This window comes from Podarcis gaigeae (assembly GCF_964106915.1).
Source record: "Podarcis gaigeae genome assembly, chromosome: 1".
In the NCBI taxonomy this organism is placed as follows: Eukaryota; Metazoa; Chordata; class Lepidosauria; order Squamata; family Lacertidae; genus Podarcis; species Podarcis gaigeae.
The window spans coordinates 98,131,512-98,154,516 of record NC_139678.1 but is presented as its reverse complement, the minus strand read 5'-3'; the positions used below and the strand labels follow the sequence as shown (position 1 = coordinate 98,154,516).

Genomic DNA, 23,005 nt, shown 5'->3' with positions numbered 1-23,005 from the left:
TCCTCCCTGAGGCTAAAGATCTATTCCACCAGAGAATCTATATCCACTGGATTTTTCAATTAATCTAAGCAAAATGCACTTGCTTAAACACTCATATGTAGTAGGGGTTGCCAATATTTTGTAATGTTGTGTTAACAGGCTTAAGTCTGAAGGGTACCATAATAAATTTGCTTCTAAATATCTAATGCTATCAAGGGATCGTTGCTGTAGAAACCTTATCACTATATGGAAAGTTACAATCGCTTTTAAGAATCCCCAGTCCTGTTGTGTTGGATGTGTTTCAATCAGGAAGGCTCAAGGATGTGGACAAGATGCTTGGATCATTCAGGGTAACCAATTGTACTCTGGAGCCCTGCCCCTCTTGACTGTAAAAAAACCCCAACTAGCAGGGAGGAGACAGCTGTTTGGGGCAGGGACTTGATCAATGCCTCCCTGTGAGGTGGTCCCTCAAAAAACTCTCCCTGAATTCAGAAAATCTAAGTAACTACCAGCAGTTGCTAGTCTCCCCTTCTTGGGCAAGGTTCTTGAGCAGGTAGTCACAGACTAAATCCAGGCGCTCTTGGAGGAAACTGACTTTCCAGATCCATTTTAATCGGGGTTTAGGCCCGGTTTTGGCACAGAAACTGCTTTGGTTGCCCTGTATGATGACCTCTGTCGGGAGAAAGAAAGGGGAAATGTGTCTCTGTTAATTCTCCTCAACCTCTCAGTGGCTTTTGATACCATCAACCATGGTATCCTTCTGGAGCAACTGTCTGAATCAGAGGTGGGTGACATTGCTTCCTTGGATGGACGTTTCCAGAGGGGGATGCTTGGAGAGTGCTCTTCAGCCCCATGGAACCTTCAATGTGGGGTTCTTCAGTGTTCGATTTTATCCCCTATGTATGCTATTTAAAATCTACATGACACCACTGAGTGGGGTTATCCAGAGGTTTGGAGTTCATTGTAATAATCTGCTAATGACACACAGCTCTGCAGGTGAGGCAGTGAATGTGATGGACCATTGTCTTACCTCAGTCATAGACTGGATGGGAGCCAACAAACTGAAGCTCAATCCAGATAAGACTGAGGCACTATTAGTGGGCAGTTCCCTAGATTGGAAGGCTGGGAGGTTGCCTGCCTTTGACTGTTGCTTGAGGCTCAGGTGGCCTCAGTGGCCCGAAGTGCCTTCCATCAGCTTCGGCTGGTAGCCCCGCTGCGCCCCTATCTGGACAGGGATAGCCTAACTACTGTTGGAATAAAAATATATGATAGATGATAGATAGATAGATAGATAGATAGATAGATAGATAGAGATAGATAGATAGATAGATAGATAGATAGATAGATAGATAGATAGATAGAGATAGATAAATGTCCAGTAGCACCTTAAAGACCAACTAAGTTTGTTCTGGGTAGAAGCTTTTGTGTGCATGCACATGAAAGCTTATACCCAGAACAAACTTAGTTGGTCTCTAAGGTGCTACTGGACATTTTTTAAAATTTTTCTATTTATTTAGACTGTGTCAGACCTACCTGAATCTAACTACTGTTGTCTATGCTCTGGTAACCTCGAGGTTAGACATAGGGCTGCCACTGAAGATGGTTCAGAAACTTCAGCGGGTGCAGAATTCGGCAGCCAGGTTCCTCACCAGGGCAAGATGGTTTGAGCATACTACACCAAACCTGGCTCAACTGCAGAGGCTGCCATTTACTTTTTGGGCCTAATTCAAAGTGCTGGTTTTGACCTATAAAGCCTTAAATGGCTTAGGACCGGAATACCTCAAGGACCCCCTATTTCCATATGAACCTGGATCCTGAGATCATCATCTGAGGCCGTTCTTCATGTGCCTTCTCAATAGGAGGTCCGAAGGGCAGCAACATGAGAACGGGCCTTTTCTGCAGTGACTCCCTGTGAGGAATGCTTTCCCCAGGGAGCTTTGGCTGGCACCTTCATTATACACCTTTAGGAACAAGGCGAAAATGTTCCTCTTCAAAAACGCCTTTGGCTGATTAACACCCTATACCATTTTAAATGTGTTTGTGGTAGGAGGTGGGGGGTTATTGGTTTGTTTTTGTTTTTATTATGTATTTTGTGTTCTCATTTTATATTTCTATGTTGTGAACTTCCTTGCGATCTTTGGATGAAGAGTGGTATACTACTACTACTACTACTACTACTACTACTACTACTACTAATAATAATAATAATGTCCAGATGACTGAGATTTTACACTTGTATGTTAAATTCAGCCCTACATTTGACAGTCAGGGGCATAAAAATCATGTTCTTCACTTGTCACTGGCCAATTTAAATACATACATAATATTAATTTAAATCATAGGAAGAGGGAGTTCACTTCCTCTCAAAGACAAACCAACTGTGGCTTCTCTGTAGCTCCACAATGACCATCATAGAGTACCAACCTAGGAAACCGATCCCACAACCCTGTCTTATGTTACACCTTCTTCCACCCCAACAAGACTACTGCAGTTTTTATTATTCTACAGCTTTCCTTTCACTACATGCCAAGCAGGAATTCTCCCAATGGCTCCCAATTATTTTTAGAAAAATCTTGCATCAAATACTTAAAAAACAACAACCATTATGCTAAAACATTTTATCAGGGCATTTCTGTAACACAGAGGGATAAACATAACATTTGAAAATATTCTTCATTCATAGCCATGGAAACCAATATTCTATTTTAAAAAGCACTGGTTGATTACCTACCTCACAAAATAACGTAAGCTTATCATCTGGTAAAAGACCATTAGCTTCATCAAGTAAGAAGTCTCTTCGAATGAATTTTTTAAAACCCCAATCTTTGCCTTGAACAAATCGATATGCTCTTTGGCTTTCTAAGTAAAATAGATTAAGCATGTTCAATTAAAACAGTTTTAATATACATACACAATAAGTGAAATCCAAGAGCCAAATCAAACCTAATAAGATAACAATTGTACTAAAGACTAATGCAAAATATGAGCTGTATCCAGATTAGCACCTTCATTGAGAGAAAGACTCATTTTGTTTACACCTGGGCATGGGAGCGGTGGTCCTCCAGGTGTTAATGGATTGCAGCTTCCATCATCTGGGTGGGGCTGATGGGAATTGGAACACACCACCAGCTGGACAGCCACAGGTTCCCCACCACTATGTTTGGAGATGGAATTAGTTCCCGTACAGGTTTTCCCCACATCCCCAGGTAGCACACCCCATGTCATTCTGTAGGGTCCTCCAGCCCTCCAGTGCAGTTTTCAGGGGCTGCAGTGGGAAGGAAGAATCAGTACAAATCACCTCCTAAGTGCAAATGGAATGTCACTGAATGCACATCTGGATTCAACTCTATATTTTAAAATTAAGCTTGGTGGTGTGGGGGAGGTTTGCATATGATGTTCACATTCAGAACCCAAAGCACTGTAGACATAACTTCAGAAAGTCAAAAGAGGTTTGAGACACAGCACAAAGACTTCATGTGGGCAAGAGCCCATGCATTTAACTCATGGGATTCTTTTTAATGTTTGATATGTTACTGTTTTATATACGCTGTAAACCACCCAGAGTGGCTGGGGAAACCCAGCCAAATGGGTGGGATATAATAAATAATAATAATAATAATAATAATAATAATAATAATAATAATAATAAATCTGACTACTGTGTTCACTTTCGTGGAATTACCACTTTCTTTTCTGAGATGCCTTTTAGTACAGGAGATTAGTGCAAGAGTAGAATTTCAGCCATACGTTTCAGCTGGAAGTACAAAAATCACCCCCAAAATCTATCATAAGCCCAGATGAAGCAGAGGAACCACTGATGTCAGAGACACTGCAGATGGCTAAATTCATATAATTCCATTTATTCCTCTCTCTCCCCCTTCCCCACATGATTCCAATCTCCAACTTCACCTCTACGCCCACTTACCACAAATTTTCTGGAAGCTACAGTGGGGATGTGAAATTCCCATAGCACTAAGGCAGCACAGGGCACCCCCCATTATTCTGGTTCTAAGTTAATGCAGTATTACTTTTTAAAAACAAATGTTAGCAGCAATTGGACCATTAAAGACAATGGATTTTTTTCTGCAATTAGCTGCTTATGTTACATTTTAGGAGCATTTTAGTGCTTTGAACAATTTACAAACCTTATCCCATTAAGGGCAGAATATATTTTTCCATAATTGAATGATACAGAGTTAAGCAAAAGCCGATTTCCTCACTTTCTTCAGTAAGTTTATAATGAAAAGGATCTGAACCAGTCTATTATTGAATCATATACTCAAGGCCACATCATATACAGAGGACACATGTTTAATTCCAGATGTGGTAACACACAAGACCAGCTCCAATACATACTCTTTTTCAGTATGACTGAGAACACGCACACATGGACACACAATGTCCAAATTGCATGGCAGGTCCTGTTCTCTTGCTTGTGATAATAGTTTGTTAGCAAGATATAATTTAGGACAAAATTAAACTTCAGAAAGTGGGATTCGAAAAACTGAAGTCAGTTTCATTCAGGATATGTAAAACAGAACAACTGATTTTTAACGACAAAACACACTTGGTAGTCTCATTAACCCCTGCTGGCTAAAATGCAAACATGATTTGTAGACAAAAGGTAATATCCCACATTCCCCACTTCTGAAAGAAAGTATCCACCAGCAGAATAGGGGAGGAAAGCATTCTGGATTATTCCTCCTCCCCTCTGTCTCCACCTCATGTGCTCCAGGTGCCCCCCCAACCCTACGGAGCAGGTTTTATTTTTAAAGAACTTGTCAAACAGTGAATAGTCCCTCTTTGTTCTGTTTTCCCCAGGCAACAGCTGGATATTTGTCATGGCAACTTGAAAAATTATATCATAAATAAATATACCACAAAACATTAGGAAAGCTTATGTAATCATGTTTGAATAGGAAATGCATACAAAAAGAAAGACAGTCAAATCTCATTTAGATTTAAATAACTGAATTGCCTCTGAATTGCCAACTATACCATTCTCCAAACTATACCATTGACCAAAACCAGAGGAAGCGATTACACTGTGACTGAACTTGTACAGACACAAAATAATAAATCTGAGTTTACAAGCTTTTAAATAAATAAATAAATATCTGATTTGACAGACCTTTTACTCCTTAAACTGAAAACTACCTATTGTTCTTGAAGCATTTTAAAATCCACTTACCCATTGCTTTCGTTTCTTCTCTTTTTGCATTTAAAAGAGAAAATTTAAATTTTGCTCTCACTTCACTTTTTGGACAACTAACTAGAAGTAAATACAGTGAAAGGTAATCTTTGCTTTCATCATCCAGTCCTTTGGGGTTTACTCTCAGGCACCTGAAATAAAGAACATAAGAAGCAAGTCTTAGAAACATCAACTTGTTCTCCAATCCATAACGGCCTAACTTGCTAAGATATTTAAAAATTGGAGTACTGTTGTGATATGATTTTTTACACATACACAATAAGTCCCCTGGGTTCCGGAGATCAGTTTTTTAAACTTACATATGTATTCAACACCCATGATCTCCAGTTGCTCATATCTATATATCCCTATTGCTCTTCTCCTGCTGTCACACCTTTCAATACTCCAAGGAACGACCATATATACAGTGGTGTTCTCCTGAAATGCTTCTTCAGAAGGGAGGGGCCCTCTTGAACAAAATGAGATTATTATTATTATTTATTACATTTCTATACTACCCTTCATCCAATGATCACAGGGCAGTTTACAAATAGGGAACCCTGGTAGTGCCACACGGATGTGAGCTGAGCCATAATTTGCTTCCTCCAGAAAAGTCCACAAGGCAGCAAGCCATTCAACTAACCTTGGCTCCCGTGGCTTTGCTCACAGCACTGTGGCAGGAGCTGCAATGAAAGAGCAGCAAAGCTGCAGCAATCTTTCTTCCGCGAACTTGGCTTGGCTTAGTATTACATGCAAACTGGGCCCCTGAATTGCCCAAATTGCTCTCAGTAACCTCACAAATGGAGATTTGAACCCAATGTCTCTCTGGCCCTAATCCAACACATTACATCATCTTGCCTTATTTTGCCACAAACTATATAGTATTTCAAACCATTAGCTGTTCGGATCTCTGTAATGTAGCAGAAAATCAGTGATAGTATGCCCCACTTTCAACAATAAAAACAGTTTTAAGACTGGAGGATAAACCACCATACATGTCATTTTATTTATGACATATTCACAGATTCTCAAGAGACCGTATGCTTAAAGAAAAGAAAGTGAGAAGCCACTGACAAGTGACTAATACCTACCATTTCATTTTATCATTTGGCCCTGATGAAAAAGTAGAACTCTTTAAAACTTCCCCCATTTCTTCTCGGCAGAAGCTGAAGTTATTAATGGTCCACATATAAGAAAATTTTACAACTTTAACCTGAATAAGAGATGAAGACAATCACGTAAATTCACCAGATTCACTTTTCTTCAGCTTAATTTTTTTTAAAGCAGTTATTGAAGAAATAACCTCAACTGGTTTAAACTGGTTTTTTGGGGGGAGGAATATCTCATAGAATTAAGGAGTCACTGCAGCTTATACTGTGCACTTGTTAAAAAAGCCAGTTTCAGAATAGGATTCCATAAGCTACCAATGTATGACGTTTGAGCAAGATTCATTCCTTAGGGGCCCCTTATTTGATCAGTTATCCACCAGCAACTGCAGGCTTTTTCAGAGCCACAGGTTGAATTATTGTAGACTTTAGGTGGTTAATTCATTTGTCCTACATCTCAGCAGCCTTCGGTTGTATTCAATAGCTGCACAAATAGAAGGAAGCTTGCACAATGAATGTTTCTCAATGGATGTCCTCACCTCTGCAAATCCTCCCAATCACTGGATACAACCTTCAGTATTTGATTTCTTGCCTATTATATTGCTGATCTCACCCGTCACCATATTTTTATCATTATTTTTGAACATAATATACATTTTCTTTTTGAATTATGGTGCTGGAGGTGACTCTTGAGAGTCCCATGGACTGCAAAAAGATCAAACCTATCCATTCTTAAGGAAAACAGCCCTGAATGCTCACTGGAAGGACAGATACTGAAGCTGAGGCTCCAATACTTTGGCCACCTCATGAGAAAAGAAGACTCCCTGGAAAAGACCCTGATGTTGGGAAAGATTGCGGGCACAAGGAGAAGGGGATGACAGAGGACAAGATGGTTGGATAGTGTTCTCGAAGCTACCAGCATGAGTTTGACCAAACTGTGGGAGGCAGTGGAAGACAGGAGTGCCTGGCATCCTCTGGTCCATGGGGTCAAGAAGAGTCAGACACGACTGAACAATAACAAATACATTTTCTGATTGGTTCTCTTTATTATATTACTTTTTTTTGCCTTCTTATTCCATTTACTTGGAACCAGAATTCTGGGTATCACATTGCATTACTGTTGGAAGCTACATCTGAAAGTGTCCTACTATTAAACATGCCATTAACAAAACCTGGACACACACATACATACAGGTATGTGGCTTACCTGTGTGTAACACCAGCTTTCAGCTATAGGACCACTGGACATCTCTCCAGGTGGTGGAGGAGTGGAGACTCTTGACATCCCCACTTTATTGCAATTTTTTACAGTATAAAGGCAGCAATTCAATTGTCAGTATTCTTCCTACAGAAATTAAGATGAAACAATGCATTAGTATTTAGAAAAAGTACAGCCAAGTACTCACTATTAAGGTATTACTTTAACTACTTACAGTAGAAGTTAGATAAATTACTGAAAAAATATCAAGGGTAATTGTAAGACAAAACTATTGACCAGATATCAAAGACCAACAAAAGTTTGTGTTCCACCCATGTAAATGAAAGATATATTGTGCTTTAGTATCCCAGGGAGGACATCCCTCAATTTTCAGATGGGACACAGTCAAAGTGCGATTGTGTAAACATCAGTAAACCTGCATTACTCTTGGGGATGTGTGAAATCAGTGGGAGGCTGATTAAGTTATATGTGTGCTATAGAAGAATAAATTCTTCTCAACTAGAAATTCTGTGAAGACTATCTTTTGAAAAGCAGGTGGCTTTTACAGCAGCTGAATCAGAGTAGAAATCTCTATCTGAAGTCATTCATGCATTATGTCTATCCAAAAGTTCTTCTCTACTCTGTCCTTGACTGAAAAGTACCCTTCAGTTCAGAGGCTCTGGTATGTGCAATTGCCTTTACTTTTTATTATAGGATGGCTGCCATGTCTATACATGGCACAATCCCAAATTGAAAGCAAAGTAATTTGCTATTGTCTTAAAGCAAAAAAGCAAAATCTATACACTCCAACCAATACTCCAATTCTTCATGAATAACCTTCCTGTCCCAATTTACAATAATAGTAAGAGCACAGCCAGTTGTTTTGATTATTTAAAAGCTGCCTCCTAGGACTTCACACCTTCCAAGAAGCTTTATAGAACATCACACTACATAATAAGAGTCTACCTCTTATTAAATGCAAATGATTGGTTAGTTCAGGATCCTGGGCACTCGTAACCTGGCTACTGTGATATTCAACTGTGTTATTTATTCCTCTATTCTGCTAAACCAGTCTTGTATTTAACAACTTGCCTGGTAGTCATAAGAAACCAGAATTCCATGGATATAAGGATATGAAATTCCATGAAGACAAGTGAGCAGACTGCCAGAGGAAGGAAAAATTGCCTCAATCCTTTTCTGCCAATGTGCTTAGTAGAAGATCTTTTAAACAGCCTTCTAAGAGGCTAGTAGCTTGGGGGAGAGGGGTTGGCCTCCTCTGTGGCCAGGATGAAAACACAAAATACTAGCTTGTTTCCAAACTAGTAAAAAAAGGCTGGTAACTTTTGTGGGCATATTTACAAGTTGCCCTAAATTGTGTTACTGTTCAAAGATGCCTGCACATGCTCATTAAAAGCTAAGCTAAATGTGAAGAAAGAATACAATTTCCCTGAAGAGGTCATGACTCCTCTAGGGCTGAGGAGCAAGAAGCTTCCACTCCTGCTATTACTATCAAATAACCACATAAAAAGATTTGGTGGCATTTATACAAGTGTGTTCTAGACTTCATCTAGTAGAAAACTGTTAGTTGATCAATCAAATAAGGCAAAAATGAAATGAACGGCATCTCAGCCCTATACAGTGGTGCCTCGCAAGACGAAATTAATTTGTTCCGCAAGTTTTTTCGTCTTGCGAGTTTTTCGTCTTGTGAAGCACGGTTTCCCATAGGAATGCATTGAAAATCAATCAATGCGTTCCTATGGAAACCGCCTTCAGACCAGGTCCGGGGACAGTCTGTCCCCCGACCTCTTCTGAAGGCTGGGGGGGGGACACAAGGTCTTTTCTTCCCACCCCCAGCATTTTAAAAAACGCCGGGACAGCGGAGGACTTCTCCGCTGTCCGGGGAGATCTTAAAATGCTGGCGGGCGGCAGCGAAGCCTTCAGCGAAGAAGTCCTGGACCTCTTCTAAAGGCCAGCGGGGGGCGAAAGTCTTTGCTCCCCCCCACCTGCCTACAAAAGCCGTTCGGGACAGCGGGAAGCGCTTCCCTGCTATCCCGGACTGCTTTTAAAATGCTGGCGGTGGGGAGCAAAGCCTTTCGGCCCCCACCGGCCTTCCTGGACCTCTTCTGAAGGCCGGAGGGGGGGAAAGGCTTTGCTCCCCACCGCCAGCATTTAAAAGAGGTCCCCGGAGATTTCCCTATGTGCTTTCTTCTTGCGAAGCAAGCCCATAGGGAAATTCGTCTTGCGAAGCAAACGGAAAACCCTTTCGTCTTGCGGGTTTTCCGTCTTGCGAGGCATTCGTCTTGCGGGGCACCACTGTAATTGCTTCTTCAAACACTATCCTCTGCTTACTACGTCTTTGCCATATTTCTGCCTTGTGATCATTACTGTTCCTAAAAATGAATATTCCATGCGGAAAATGGGGTCGTAGCCCACTCAGGGTGACTTTTCAGTATAGAAGTTACACAAAAGTAGACCCACAAAGTAGTTTAATTTATTGTCAACTACATGGAAGTTTCAGCCAGTTATCATTTACAGTTTTCTTTCTGTAAATAAAAAGCAGCTGAAGCAAAACACATCCCAAGAAGAGCAAATAAAACTTACAAAACTCAACCCAAATGTAGTGTTATTTTGGGACATTTTTTCACCCTTATATACAATCACCTTGGGATATAAAAATACTCCCTAAAACAGTCAAGTTTCTTAATTTTTGTTTATGAATTAACATCTTGGCTAAAAAAAGATGGACATGTGATTTCTCAAGTGAAAATCAATCCAGGGAAGCTTAGGGAAAAAGTGTGCTTTTCCTGATGCAACACATAGCTTTGCTTGGGATACCCTACTGCAAAATGCATTGGAAGAAAGTGTCTAGTGTAGTGTAGTGTAGTGTAGTGTAGTGTAGTGTAGTGTAGTGTAGTGTTTAGGACTAGGACCCAGGAGACCAGGGTTCAAATCCCCACTCAGCCATGAAGCTCAATGGGTAACTTTGGGCCAGTCACCATCTCTTTTAAGGAAGGTCAACAATACTTATAACAATACACAGCAGCACATATTTTGACAACTTTTAAGTGTCAAATATTATCAAATTTTGGCCATTCAATTTGGTAGTAATACAAATATCTGTGCTTTAGGAATCTGAGCCCATTGGCTCCTAGTTGTTTATATATTTTGGAAACCAATGATGCTGCAAACCATATAGCTTGTGTTACAAGCAAAATATATACCATAACCTTTGCATTAATAATTATAGTTTTAAAATAATTTCTACTCTATCCTTGCCCATGAAGAAACAATAGTGCCATCTACTTCAGAAATATATTTTTAAAAGCTTAATACAATAGGCACAACCCAGCCAAGTTAAACAATTTATAACATCCTCTTAAACATGTCTACTCAACAGAAAGTTCCACTGCATTCCATGAATCTCGCTCCTAATAAAGGATTGCAGCTTAAATCTCACTGATTTCTATGGAGCATTCAAGTACACATTGAGCATCTTCCATTTAAATAAATGGGATCTAAAAGTGCTTAACTTTGGCTGGATTGTGCCCCGTATGGATTTATGACAGTGTGGATTATCAGAAAGAATAAGAGAGTACAGCTTTAAACTGAAGCTTTGGCAATATGTGTACGAACATCTAAAATCACTATGGAAATTCTGTTGGTAGTTACAGGCTATGCTTTTTAATGTTCTGCTTGCAGAAGTTATCAAAAAGTAATTGTAGATATGTAATCAGTGGAACTCCTAAAGCATAGGTTCAGTATGGGTTGCTCATTTCACAAAACAAAAATAAATCTAGCCACTTCTGTTTGCAGCAAACAGCCCTGAGCCTCAAAGATGAAGCTGAATTGTCCTCAAGTGGTCTCTTACCTTAATTCTTAAATTTGTGCTAGCATTATTAGTGCTTAGCAGTCCCATTGTGCTATGTGTTGTACATGACTGACGTCTTCTCCACTCAAGATCAAAGACAATATACACCAGAAGCGCAAAACACATAGACAAGGTAACAGTAAGATTAAGATGAATAACTGTCAGAGCACTTCACAATTGTCTACTGTCAAGCTTTCTTTCATGGTTCACAGGACAGCACAGGGAAGCTGTTAAAGATAGATCTGATCTGAGGAGGTACATAACATCCGCTTTTTATATGTTTACAATGAAGTACTTCAATGCATTTGGTGCCCTGGGAACAGGAAGAAACTTGTTGTAAAGTTTGATCAAATGGGCATCCCTGGAAGCCCACAGCTGCAAACATGTCAGTGCTCAAGATAAAGCAGACAAATGCAGGTGGAAAGATGCAGAAATGCACATAAAACTCAACAGTATCATTAGGACAGCAGCTAGCATCTTACCACCAGATCCTGTTTCCTAAATTTTGCTAAACACCAATATAAAATATTGTGCTCTTCTTTTAACACATTTAATGGTTAAAAAAATTATAATGTTTTATTTAAAATATATTTAAAAATAACAAATTAAGAATCAGCTTTATTGTTTTAGAGCTCTGGCTAAAGATGCAGCATTTGCTGAATTATGTAATTAGTTGTATAATAAAGAAGACTCCTTAGTATTAAGGCCAAACTTTTGTTCTACAAGCAAAACCAAACTGGGATACAGTCACTCAGCAATGAAGTGATCTAGTCTCGTTAGCAATAATTTGCTCAAGATGACCAGCTGTAGCTGGAAAACCGAGGGGGTGCGTGCACACAGATTTCTCATATGATATTAATCACCAGGACTTCTACTAAAATTAGTTCCTTCTTACCTTTGAACTAATATTGTATTATGCTACCTTCCTTAAAAACAAACCTTTCTAATATACTCAACTCAACATTTTCTCCAGGCATCTCATGCCCACAAGGAACAATTTGAGGGGTTCAAGGAAGAATAAAAGCAATAGCACAATCTTAAACTTGGTTTACAAAATGTCAACTTTAGCCAAACATCTGTCTATAAGATATTCATCCATACTCTATCCTATTTCTGAAACCTAGGAACAAATGCACTAACCACTAGCACACTTCTAAAATTAGGAAACTGTAGGTATAGATATACAGTAGTAGAGTCTTCTGCATGCACCGAATTGGGAGGGAAGCACTTGGCTGTATCACTGTGCCTTGTAGCAGCTGTCAGAAGAAGCCTTCCAAATTTCCAAGAAGGGAGAGAAGAGTCCAAGGGCATCTGCTCCCACCCCAGACCTATCACAAGGGCACATTTCCAGAACTAATCTAATTTAATAACCACAAGTAGCAACATGTAAGAGTAATACTGATGGTGCAGCCACTTAACGCTCCCATTCTGCTAAACCAGATGATCAAGTACTTATTCTTGGATTTGGTGGGAGGCACTGGTTAACTGTTAGGCTAGCACACTACAAATAGAAATAATAATGTTATCATTTAAAAGAAATATCATTTAAAAGTCCTAAATATTGATCACTGATCTCCACCTGCACCGTTCTATGTGCATACCTTGAGAAATATGATACCCGCTTCTAATGGTTAAGCTGTTCCAACAGGTTAACTGCAAGTTTATACATGCAAAATGGAACAGGCATGTTTATTTTAATTGAAAGAGTGAGAAGTACAAACTTCTGAACCTTATTTACGTTCTACTTCAATAGATCAATCTTTTAAATACAGATAAAGAGATCTAGCCAAGTCTACAAGCCTCATCTTACACAGTTAACTCCATGAACACTACAGCAAGTTACTGCACATAATTATACAGATCATGAAATCCTATTTAAAGGCATTATGAATTGCATATCAAACTAAAATATTTAGTCTGTTTCAGAAATGTAGGAGCAAAAGATGTATTAATCACAAACAGTTCTACTTTATTAGCTTTAGGATTTTACCAAAGCCAAGAGGATCATAGTTGGATTGTTTTTAGTAAGTCAAGTTCAGATTTGTGCTAGGTTATGAACTCTAGAGACACAGACATATCTCTTGGTGTAAAAAATGTAAAGGTGCTAACTGACAAATGAAGTTAGTACAAATTCAAGTCAATTGTCAAAGAATGGGTCTATACTTTTGAGTCATATTTCTTTTCTTAGGATTTTTGCTTATGCCTCGTCGTCGTCATCATCATCATACCACAAAATAAATTGATAATCTGAGTTCATCTTGCTTTCTGAAACCACCCAGACAGTGGTTTATAATAATAATAATAATTTTTATTTATACCCTGCCCTCCCCAGCCAAGGCTGGGCTCAGAGCGGCCACCAAATATCATTACACAAGTTTATACAGTTACCAAAACCAAACAGCATTAGCAGCTGTCTTCCATAATTCTTATTGCCTTGGTGAGCGTACCACCACCTCAGGCAGGTGTGATGAGCCCCAGCTGTCTCAACTGGAAGCTACAGCAGTGGTTGGGAAGTAGCCTGGCAGCTGCAGAGCAATCCCTGCCTCTTTCCCAGCTCTAAGGGTTATTTGGTCATGGCACTGTAAAGGGGGCCAGAGCCCCTTGGCCCTAGACAACCAAACCAAGCAGGCTCTACACCTCCTTTTACACATAATGCAAAACAATTGTTTGGCTGTTTGTGCTGGAACTTTGGGCTTACACTTTGCACCCTCCTCATATCCTTCAATTCTCTCACTTTAGAATTTAAATATTCATGCCAAAGCCTTGAACTTATGCACTTCCCTGTCCCTTCTGTGGGCAAATTCCCTTTTTCACTTTCTGACTTGATGAGGCCACATTTTGCCTAATTTGGACACAACAGCCAACTATGTTTTGATCAAACCAGGAAATGAGAGTTGGAACAGGTGCATCCAGGGCAGGGAGAAGAAGCACAGGAGCCCAAGGTTGCACGTGAATATTCAAACCATAGTTCCCCAGTGCAGGTGAATGGATCCAGTACTGAAAAGCAACTGCCTTTATGCAGTTACATTTTGGCAATGAATTTTAGCTGGCCAATAAGAATTTATGGAGTGGTGTCAATGTAAGAAATAACTCTGTAGCTTCATCAAGAACTTAGGATCCAGGAAGGCAAAATAAGAAAGGCTGCTCCATTAGCCAGATGAATATGATATAATCATGCACCTTAATTGCAAATTTGCGTTTTGCCATCCATCATCCGAAGACAAAAATAATATGGTGTGCTTCCATGGTGTACCAGTATCTAGAAAAAGCTTCACCCGACTTAGCACTTGCTAAATTACAGGTGCTTAGGAATTAACATACACAGCTTCTTACAGTCTTAACTCAGGGGCCTTCTTTGGGTAGTGGAGTTTGCTGTGCTTTTCCAACTCCTCATAACTGTAGGAGTGAACTAGGACTACACAACACAAATGAAGTACTAATAAGCAGACTCCCTCACCAAACTACAAAGGAATAACCTTGTAAGCAAAAAACCCCAAAAACAAATTACCTTGAGAAAACATTTATAACACTGAGCCCCGAGATCAGTGAAGTGACACTGCCATTCTGTTTTAGTCACATGACAGTACTTTTCCCCTCGTCCAATGGTTAAAGGTCTATATTACAATGCCACATAAGATCACACAATTAGTTGGAACCAAACTACCTGCAGGGGGGAGGAAGGGTATATTCATACCAATTTCTCATTCCCTCTGCATTTCCATAAAAGCAGTTCTGTGAGGGTCTGAGGGGCTTCCAAAACATTACAGGAAGTGGAGCCAGGGGCATCCGTTAAAATCATCCCTCCTCTAGCAACAGCCTCTGCTGGATCTCAGCCATGGAATGGAAGAAGTCCTTCCATTTGTGGATGGTGATGTCTAGATCTAACCCAATAAAAACTGTTGAGATTATCACAGAACAACACAGAACTCCTAGTGCTGCATGTAACAGAAAACTCACCTCAGCAGTTTGCATTCCCTTTTTTTATCCATGCAATCATAATACACATACAGGAAAGGGAGAGCAAGTGGATTACTGCACTTCTAAATGTCTACCTCTTTCACAGAAATGCTGCCCTGGAGACCTTCTACAAAGAGTGGAGGGTTACAATCCAATCCCTACTCCTCTCTTTAATGAGTGTACAACAAACAGCTGTGTGCAGAATACATTGTCCTGAGTGTTTCTTCAAGGCAGTCAAACCACAGTTCGGTTTGTGCTCAGAACAAAGAGAAATGCTACAGTGCCAAAGCAACTGAGCAGATAACAGTACCAAGCTACCAAATTAGACAAGATTTTTTTAAACTGGATTTTGTATATCATTCTCGGGTGAGATAGGTTATATATATATATGTGTGTGTGTGTGTATCCTATCTCCCAAACACTGAAGGCAGCTTATATGGGTTTCTGTCATCTGACCTTTATACCAACTCCATGAGACCGAGAAGCAAATCAAGTTTTATTTTCATAGTAGCAGCTAATGCACTTAATTATCTTCCTTCTTCTAATTTTTAGATTATGTCAAGTATGAATAGGACAAACCTGTGTGTGCAGCATATACAGGTGCACTTCCCAAAATTATATGACTGAAGATGCTTGAAGTTTACCAAAAAGTAATCCTGAGTACAGAATTAATTTGGACAGATCAAGCATGCTGCTTTCTTCAAGGGAACTCAGTTTTTATCAGCAGCAGGTCTCTCCTTTGATGAGCTTTCTTTGCACCTTGCTTTGAATTCCAAACCATCAGCTGATTTTTGGGACTTCAAAGCACTGTCACCCAATTCTATTGGCACATCAGGTGACTGACAGGTGGATGGCCTTGTCTATCTGTCAAATTTGGGGGCTAAGATAGAAGAATCAAGCCCGCTGGCCAGATCCAGTCCCCACCCTTCATGTAATAAATTCCCTTCAAATGACGCCTGCTATGCTCGATCCTTCCAGGTTTTGCGGTATACAGTTGTACCTTGGTTCTCAAACACCTTATGACTTGAACATTTTGGCTCCCAAATGCCACAAACCTGGAAGTGAGTGTTCCGGTTTGCAAAAGTTTTTTGGAAGCTGAACCTCCAACGCAGCTTCCAATTGAGTGCAGGAAGCCGCGTCTTGGTTTTCAAATGTTTTCGGAAGTCAAACAGACTTCCAGAACGGATTCTGTTTGAGAACCAAGGTATGATTGTATAGCAAAAACCTTTCAATAAATATATGAGCTGTAAACGGTTTTAGTCTAAAATTTTAGAGAAATACATGTCTATGCCTTTTTGACCAAATTTTGGATTTATTATAGTCCTGTAAATTTATCTCTAAGCTGCTATGTGTGCCTTATTAAATGAAGAAGTTCATATTTATTGTTGTTGTTGTTGTTGTTGTTGTTTTCTTATATGCCGTTCTTCCTTCTGAAAGTTCCCAGGGTGGCTAACATTTCTAATAAAACCATGCTAACAGAAAGTCTTAAAAATCACATTTAAAACTACAAATACACAATGAATATATTGCAACAGGTATAACACAGCAATTTAGGCAGGTGATACAGGTGACATCCATTTCGCTTATAGATTAATACTTTACTCAGGATTTTTTTGTGTTAACTTCAAGTGTCTTCAATCGTAAGGCTGGAGACCTGTAGGAATAAACAAGTTTTTACCTGACACCTAAACAAAACTAGTGTAGGTGCCAACCTGATTTCTAAATGGACAAATTTCCATAAGCAGTGTACCATCACTGAGAATGCACTGCTTCATGTGATTGCCCCAAGAACACATCAATGGCACTAGTACCAAAGCCTCTCCCCACTTCACATCTTAAACTCTAGTTGGCTGGTACTGGGAGGCATGACCCTTTATATACTTAGAGCCTGAGCTGTTTAGGGCTTTATATGTTAGTACCAACCCCTTGAATTCGGCTTGGCATATCTCACTGACATTGCCCCTGACAACACACAGGTAGTGGCTTTCTATGTCAGTTGCAGCTTCCAAACTATCTTCAAGGTTAACATTGCTAATAAAGCAAACCTGTTAAGCAATCTACATTAGGAGGTGGCAATTGGCAATCCCTTCACAAACATAAAGCCAGATGCAGATGCACTAAGAATTTACATACTTACATACCAATTTTGGAGGGAGAATTTTATTTCCAAAATGACACAAACTTTCCCTTTATGTTGAGACTACAAAGCAATGCAATGCAATCTGAAATACTTAGTGGATATAAAAAGCATTTATTAGAATAATCCACTGAGAGATCCAGGCCTCCATGCCAGAAAGGTGGAGACACATAATTTGTAGTAAACAAGAGTGATTCATTTACTACAGCATGACTACAGCGGTGTAAGCAGCCAATAGCAATAGGAATTCATTTCCCGTGTAGGAGAGGAAGGTCAAAACAGATTAATTTGAGCCACACATTTTCCTTTGGGCTGGGTTCCACTGCAGGAAGGGCAAGATATAAATTTAATAAATAATAATGTTTCAAGCTCCAAACAAACTGCACTGAAGTTCCAGCTGAACAATGTAACTGGTTTCCTGAAAAATTCAAATAGGGGTGCTTAAAGATAATTGCTAAAACTGACATTTAGACTACTTCAAACTACTCAGTAACATAATCCAATGTCTGGTTAAATACATTCCAAATCCATACCCACAGTCAAAGCTGGCCCATCCATGAGGCAAGGTGGGCAACTGCCTCTGACAGCAGGACCCATAGGGGCAGCAGATCCCAATATAGATCTTTATCCCCACCCCACCCCCTGCTCATGATGTAGATCTGCATTTACCTCTTCCCTGGTGGGGAGGAAGTTACTATTGTGTGGTTTTCCTCAGTTGCCAAAATGTCTTGGGCCAGCCCTACCCACTCCACTCTCAAGGAGTTACATAGAAAACACAACAGTCCACTTCAAAGCAATGAAAAAGGAAAAGGGTCTGAAAATATTTTTAACAAAATGCAATCCATGTCTTGTGTGAGCACTGTGTATCTGAGCACTGTACAACTTTGTACTGTTAAACATAGACTCTGCAAATGAAGTTTGGGATTCCTGACATACAGCATCTCTCACATACAAACCAAGTCTCTTTAATAGTGCAAAATGAACTAAAATTGCTTGGTTGATATCTGGTGTTAGTCATACTCAAATTGTGCTCACTGAATTCACTAGACTACCAATTTCAATAGACTTATACCAATTTCAATAGGTGTACTCTAAGAAAAACTTAGTTAGATATCACACTTCATTTTTGTACCAGTTAGAGCTGAATTTTAATATAACTAGAAGATACACATTTCTTAAAATCAGATCAGTTTTGTATTCCTATATTATTCTGGGATCAAATTATCTTCAAAATTATTGTATTTACTTGGAGCACTGTAATATCCCACTTTCATAAGTAGCATCACAGTGGTAGGCGAGTGAAGGTGCACCAGTTTTACAGATAGAAAGCTGCAGTTTCAGGCTCATGCCTTTAATTCTGCTGAAATCACTGGAACCAAACTGATTTAAAGTCAAGCATTCATCTTAACTATTTTATGCAACAGATTTAGTCAACAGTCCTCTGAAATAAAAGGCTATTTCAAATGTTGTTCTCAGTCTCTCATTTATTCTTAAATGCATGAGCTACAGAACTCAAAGCAGGCCTAATGTCAGAGAACGTCTCCTGATCACTGCTTAAAATGTTTGAAAGAATAAAAGACTTGAGAAAAGGCAAGGAATGCCAGTGAGGTGGAGCGGTATCCATGGGGGTTGGGGAATTTATTATAAAAAACAGTTTTAAAGTAACTAAATTATTACAACAATTTAGGAAGTTCAAAAGTTGCCATTAACATTTTTGTTGTTGACTGTCCCTCATGAAACAGATACAATGTACCATTCTTTAAGCATGCTAATAGTATTACATCTTCTGTTTATGTCTTCAAAACTTTCCATAAAATGTAAATAATTCCCAGATTTGTAAACACTGTGAAACCACAGCTTCAAATACAAATAAACTATAGGTTAACATGTATGAGTGCTTTTGCTTCCCTACTCCTGTCTTTGGGACAAAGGGAGAGAAATAAGCAAGAGTCAAACTTGTCTTGAGAGGTGTTTGCTTGTGCAAATGAGTGCTCATGGCTATTTCTCTCCAAACAAACACAAAGGTAGAAATGCCAGCTTTGCCCATTATGACAAGCCAGAATGAGGCTTGTTTCCTCGCTTACATGGGGACAGTCAGCAGAAAGGGAAGAGCTAAGTGTTCATACACTATGGTTAAGCACTGCATGCAAACAAGGCCAGAATAAGGGAAATATATTATTCCTAATCAAATATTTTAATTGATCTAATTTTAGTTACCGAGAGGGAAAACCTCAAGACATTTGTATAGCATGTGTAACATTAACATAATGGGTTTTGTTTACTAAATTACAAGTCACAGATTCTAAATTAGATTCTAACCAATAGAGGCCACCAGAACATTGTTCAGAAAACCCATATTCCTGAGATATGCACAACGAAGAATTATGAGCTGAACTACCACAGACAATTTTTTATTTAAGTACTTTAAACAACTGGGCCCTGAAACTAAAACATATACAGATTGTCAGCTGGCTAACTGTAAAATTACTAGTATATACACAGAAGGCAGGAATGGGTGAGGAACTGGTCTTTCAATTTCCCCCCTACATGTTCAAAGGAAGACCTGTTCAACTAACCACTTATTTACCAGAAAAATGTCATTACCACACTGGAGGGGAAAGCAGGAGAGAGGGTGGAAGAGAGCGGGGGGGGGGGGAGAGAGAGAGAGAGATCCAGAGCAACAGTGTATCTACCATATCATTGAGAAGATCATCAATAGTACTTTATGGAAGAATAAACAAGGCTGATGTGTGTAGTACTGTACTTTGAGATTGGAGATTTCTCCAAGGCCTCAAATGGGAAAAAAGTCTTCTTTGCCCACATACATTTTCAAGGGGAGCTTCCTTCAAAAATGGATGCATGCGCTCAAATTATGATAAGGAAACTGTATCAGGCAATATTCTAAAGGACTTCCCCTTTAAAAACACATAGTCAAAACACAGTGACTAGTTAAATATGTCCATCTGAAATACAGGATGGTCAAGTGAGGGCTGGTCATCAAAAGAAACAAATGCGAAAAATTAACACCAGAGACCAATGTGAATTTAAATTTATAACAAGTCAGGATTTGAAATAATGTGCAGGTAAAAATTCACAGCAAAATACCTTGGTAAATCCAAGAATACCTGCCAATATTGTACCAAGAATGGAGAATGGCAAGATATAAAAGAACAAATAATCCTAAATCACCTTCAAGACTGACATACTGTAGCGTATGCATTCAAATAATATAAGAGAAAACCTTCAAAATCCACATTTGGGCAGTACCTTTTTTAAGACGAACCAAAATTTCACAGAAGCATGACACGTTTTTGAGTTCTACAGAACATCCTGCCTGATGACAAGCTCCGGAGAACTCAAAAACTTGTCACACTTTTGTAACATTATGGTTGGTCCCAATAAAGGCATTGCCAAAGTGTGGATTTTGGGGGGAGTCATCTGTGAGATCTGTAGGCCTCAACTCCTTAACCAATGAGACTCTTGCAGCACCTGGGGTCTAGATTTTTCTGACACATGTTCTCAGACCACAAAAGATTATGCTAAGGCACATTTGTTAGCCTTTAAGGTGTCACAAGATCACCGGATATTTTTCACAACTACTCTTCTTCAACAGAATGATTAGGACCGTCCTATAATTAAAACCCTGCGGAAGTTGGCCACAAAACACCTACAATGACATCTGGCCACGAAACACCTACAATGACATCTTGACCCTGCCTCTAAGGCTGCAATCTTACAGGGGGAGTAAGTCCTGCTGATATTTAGTTTCTGAACAAACATGAAGAGGAGAGCAAAACACCACAGGAAGAAGGTTGGTGGGGGGGGGGTGTGAGAGAAAGAGAGATAAACAGAGGCAGAAATTGAGAGGAAGACTCATAGAGTAGCAAGTAGAGAAAGCCCTTGTCCAACGAATCACATTCCAAAGAGGTTTGAATTAGACATAAAATGACAGCACTGCATCAAAAGGAAGCTTTGATATATATGTGTGTCTGTTTACCAGAAAGCATAGGATAAAAGAAAAGTGTATAAATATGCAAAGGCATCTGGGATTTCCTCCAAAAAAAAAAAAAAAAAAAAAGAGTATCCGGAAAAGAAGGTGCAGAAACATCCCAGGCTGCCCCTGGGGTTAGCAAGGCGAGAGGCCCTGCTTAGAAGAGGGCTCCCCCCCCCACCCGCGCACCCACCTCTCTTGGGCACCAACCTCTTTTTTTTGGGGGGGGGGGCAGAATCATCAGTAACAATTTCATGGGGAGGAAGTAAGAGGAGCCTCCCGTGAGAAGTGCGTGTGTGCATATTGTGTGTATGTGAGAGAGCGAGAGAGAGGGAGAGAGCTAAGTGTGTGAAGTGTGTTACCCGAGTGCCAATGCAGCCCCCGCCCACAGAGAGGAGAGAAGGGCTGCCCCATAACCGACCCAGACTGAATCATCACCCCCCTGGATCCTTTTACCGGAGTTCGGCGCTGGCGGGGGGTCTCGGCCGGCCTCATACTGACGGGACTGGAAGAGGGGGCTCCGCTAGTCCGTGGCCCCCGCTGACGATGGCGTGAGGGGAAGAGGGCGAGGAAGGAGGAGGAGGAGGAGACGGCGGAGGAGGGGGCTGTGGCGGAAGCGTCGCGTCCGGGCAGAGCTGCTGGCGGCGGAGCCGCATTTCCCCCTCTCTCTCTCCTCCCGTCACAAGCCTCCTCGGCCACCCCTCAGGTGGGGAAGCGAGAGCGAGGAGCCCGGCCGGCCCACCTTCGCGCACGGGCGCGGGGCCCCTCTCGGCTCCCGTACACAGGGAAGAAAAAGAGGGGGGGAGGGAAACGGGGGTGGGGGGGAGAGAGCAAGCGAGAGAGAGAAACCCTCACAGAGGCGGCGGCGGCGGCGGCCGTAGGCAGCTGCTTGTTGCTATTACTGCTGCCGCCGCCGCTTCCTCACTTCCGGGAGCGACGCGGCGTGTGTGTGACGTCATGACGCAGCCGGGGCACTGGCGCGGGTGGGGATGGTTCCCCCCGCCAAAAAAAGAGCTGCGCCGTTCTGTAGCAGGGCTTATTTGAAAAGGAAGAAAAGTATAATATTTTTACTTTTTAAAAAAACGACCCGAACGCCTCCATCCGGGTACTTGCAAGGGAAGCTCCGGTTCTGCTGAGGAAAGAACGTAGGTGCCTGTATGAGTCCGTGCCCAAGTCCATATTACTGTATAGGAACTTGCCTTTGGGCGCAAATACAGCCCTGTGTGTGTATCACATATATACATACATATATACATATACATATATGTGTGTGTGTGTGTTTAGATATATATATATATATATATATATATATATACGTATACAAACACACACACACAAATTAAGTGTTTACACATACACAGAGAATATATGTATATTATTATTATTATGCAAACCACCAAGTGAGAGTTATATTTCATCTGATGAACTGGGCTCTAGTTGACAAATGCTTTTAGGCCATGATAAAATTTAGTCTTTTGGGCTTCACAAACCTTTACTGTGGCTGATCACAGAATTTTCTTGCCCTGGGCAACATGAAGGGCAGATTTGGTCTCATGTGGCTCAGCTGTCCATGACCAC

At 40.4% G+C, this 23,005-nt stretch overlaps 1 protein-coding gene across 1 annotated transcript in view; it reads right to left on the bottom strand.

The window, feature by feature from the left end:
• The window catches only part of SPOPL (speckle type BTB/POZ protein like), a 32,133-nt gene extending 9,754 nt beyond the window's left edge, over positions 1-22,379 (bottom strand). The window contains exons 1-5 of the mRNA XM_083712537.1: positions 21,884-22,379; positions 7,484-7,621; positions 6,262-6,383; positions 5,171-5,322; positions 2,711-2,838 (exon numbers count right to left, since the gene is read on the bottom strand). Of these exons, the coding sequence (XP_083568663.1) occupies positions 2,711-2,838; positions 5,171-5,322; positions 6,262-6,383; positions 7,484-7,561 (480 nt within the window). The 5' untranslated portion in view covers positions 7,562-7,621; positions 21,884-22,379. The remainder of the gene's footprint in view (positions 1-2,710; positions 2,839-5,170; positions 5,323-6,261; positions 6,384-7,483; positions 7,622-21,883) is intronic.
• Between the last annotated feature and the right edge of the window lie 626 nt (positions 22,380-23,005).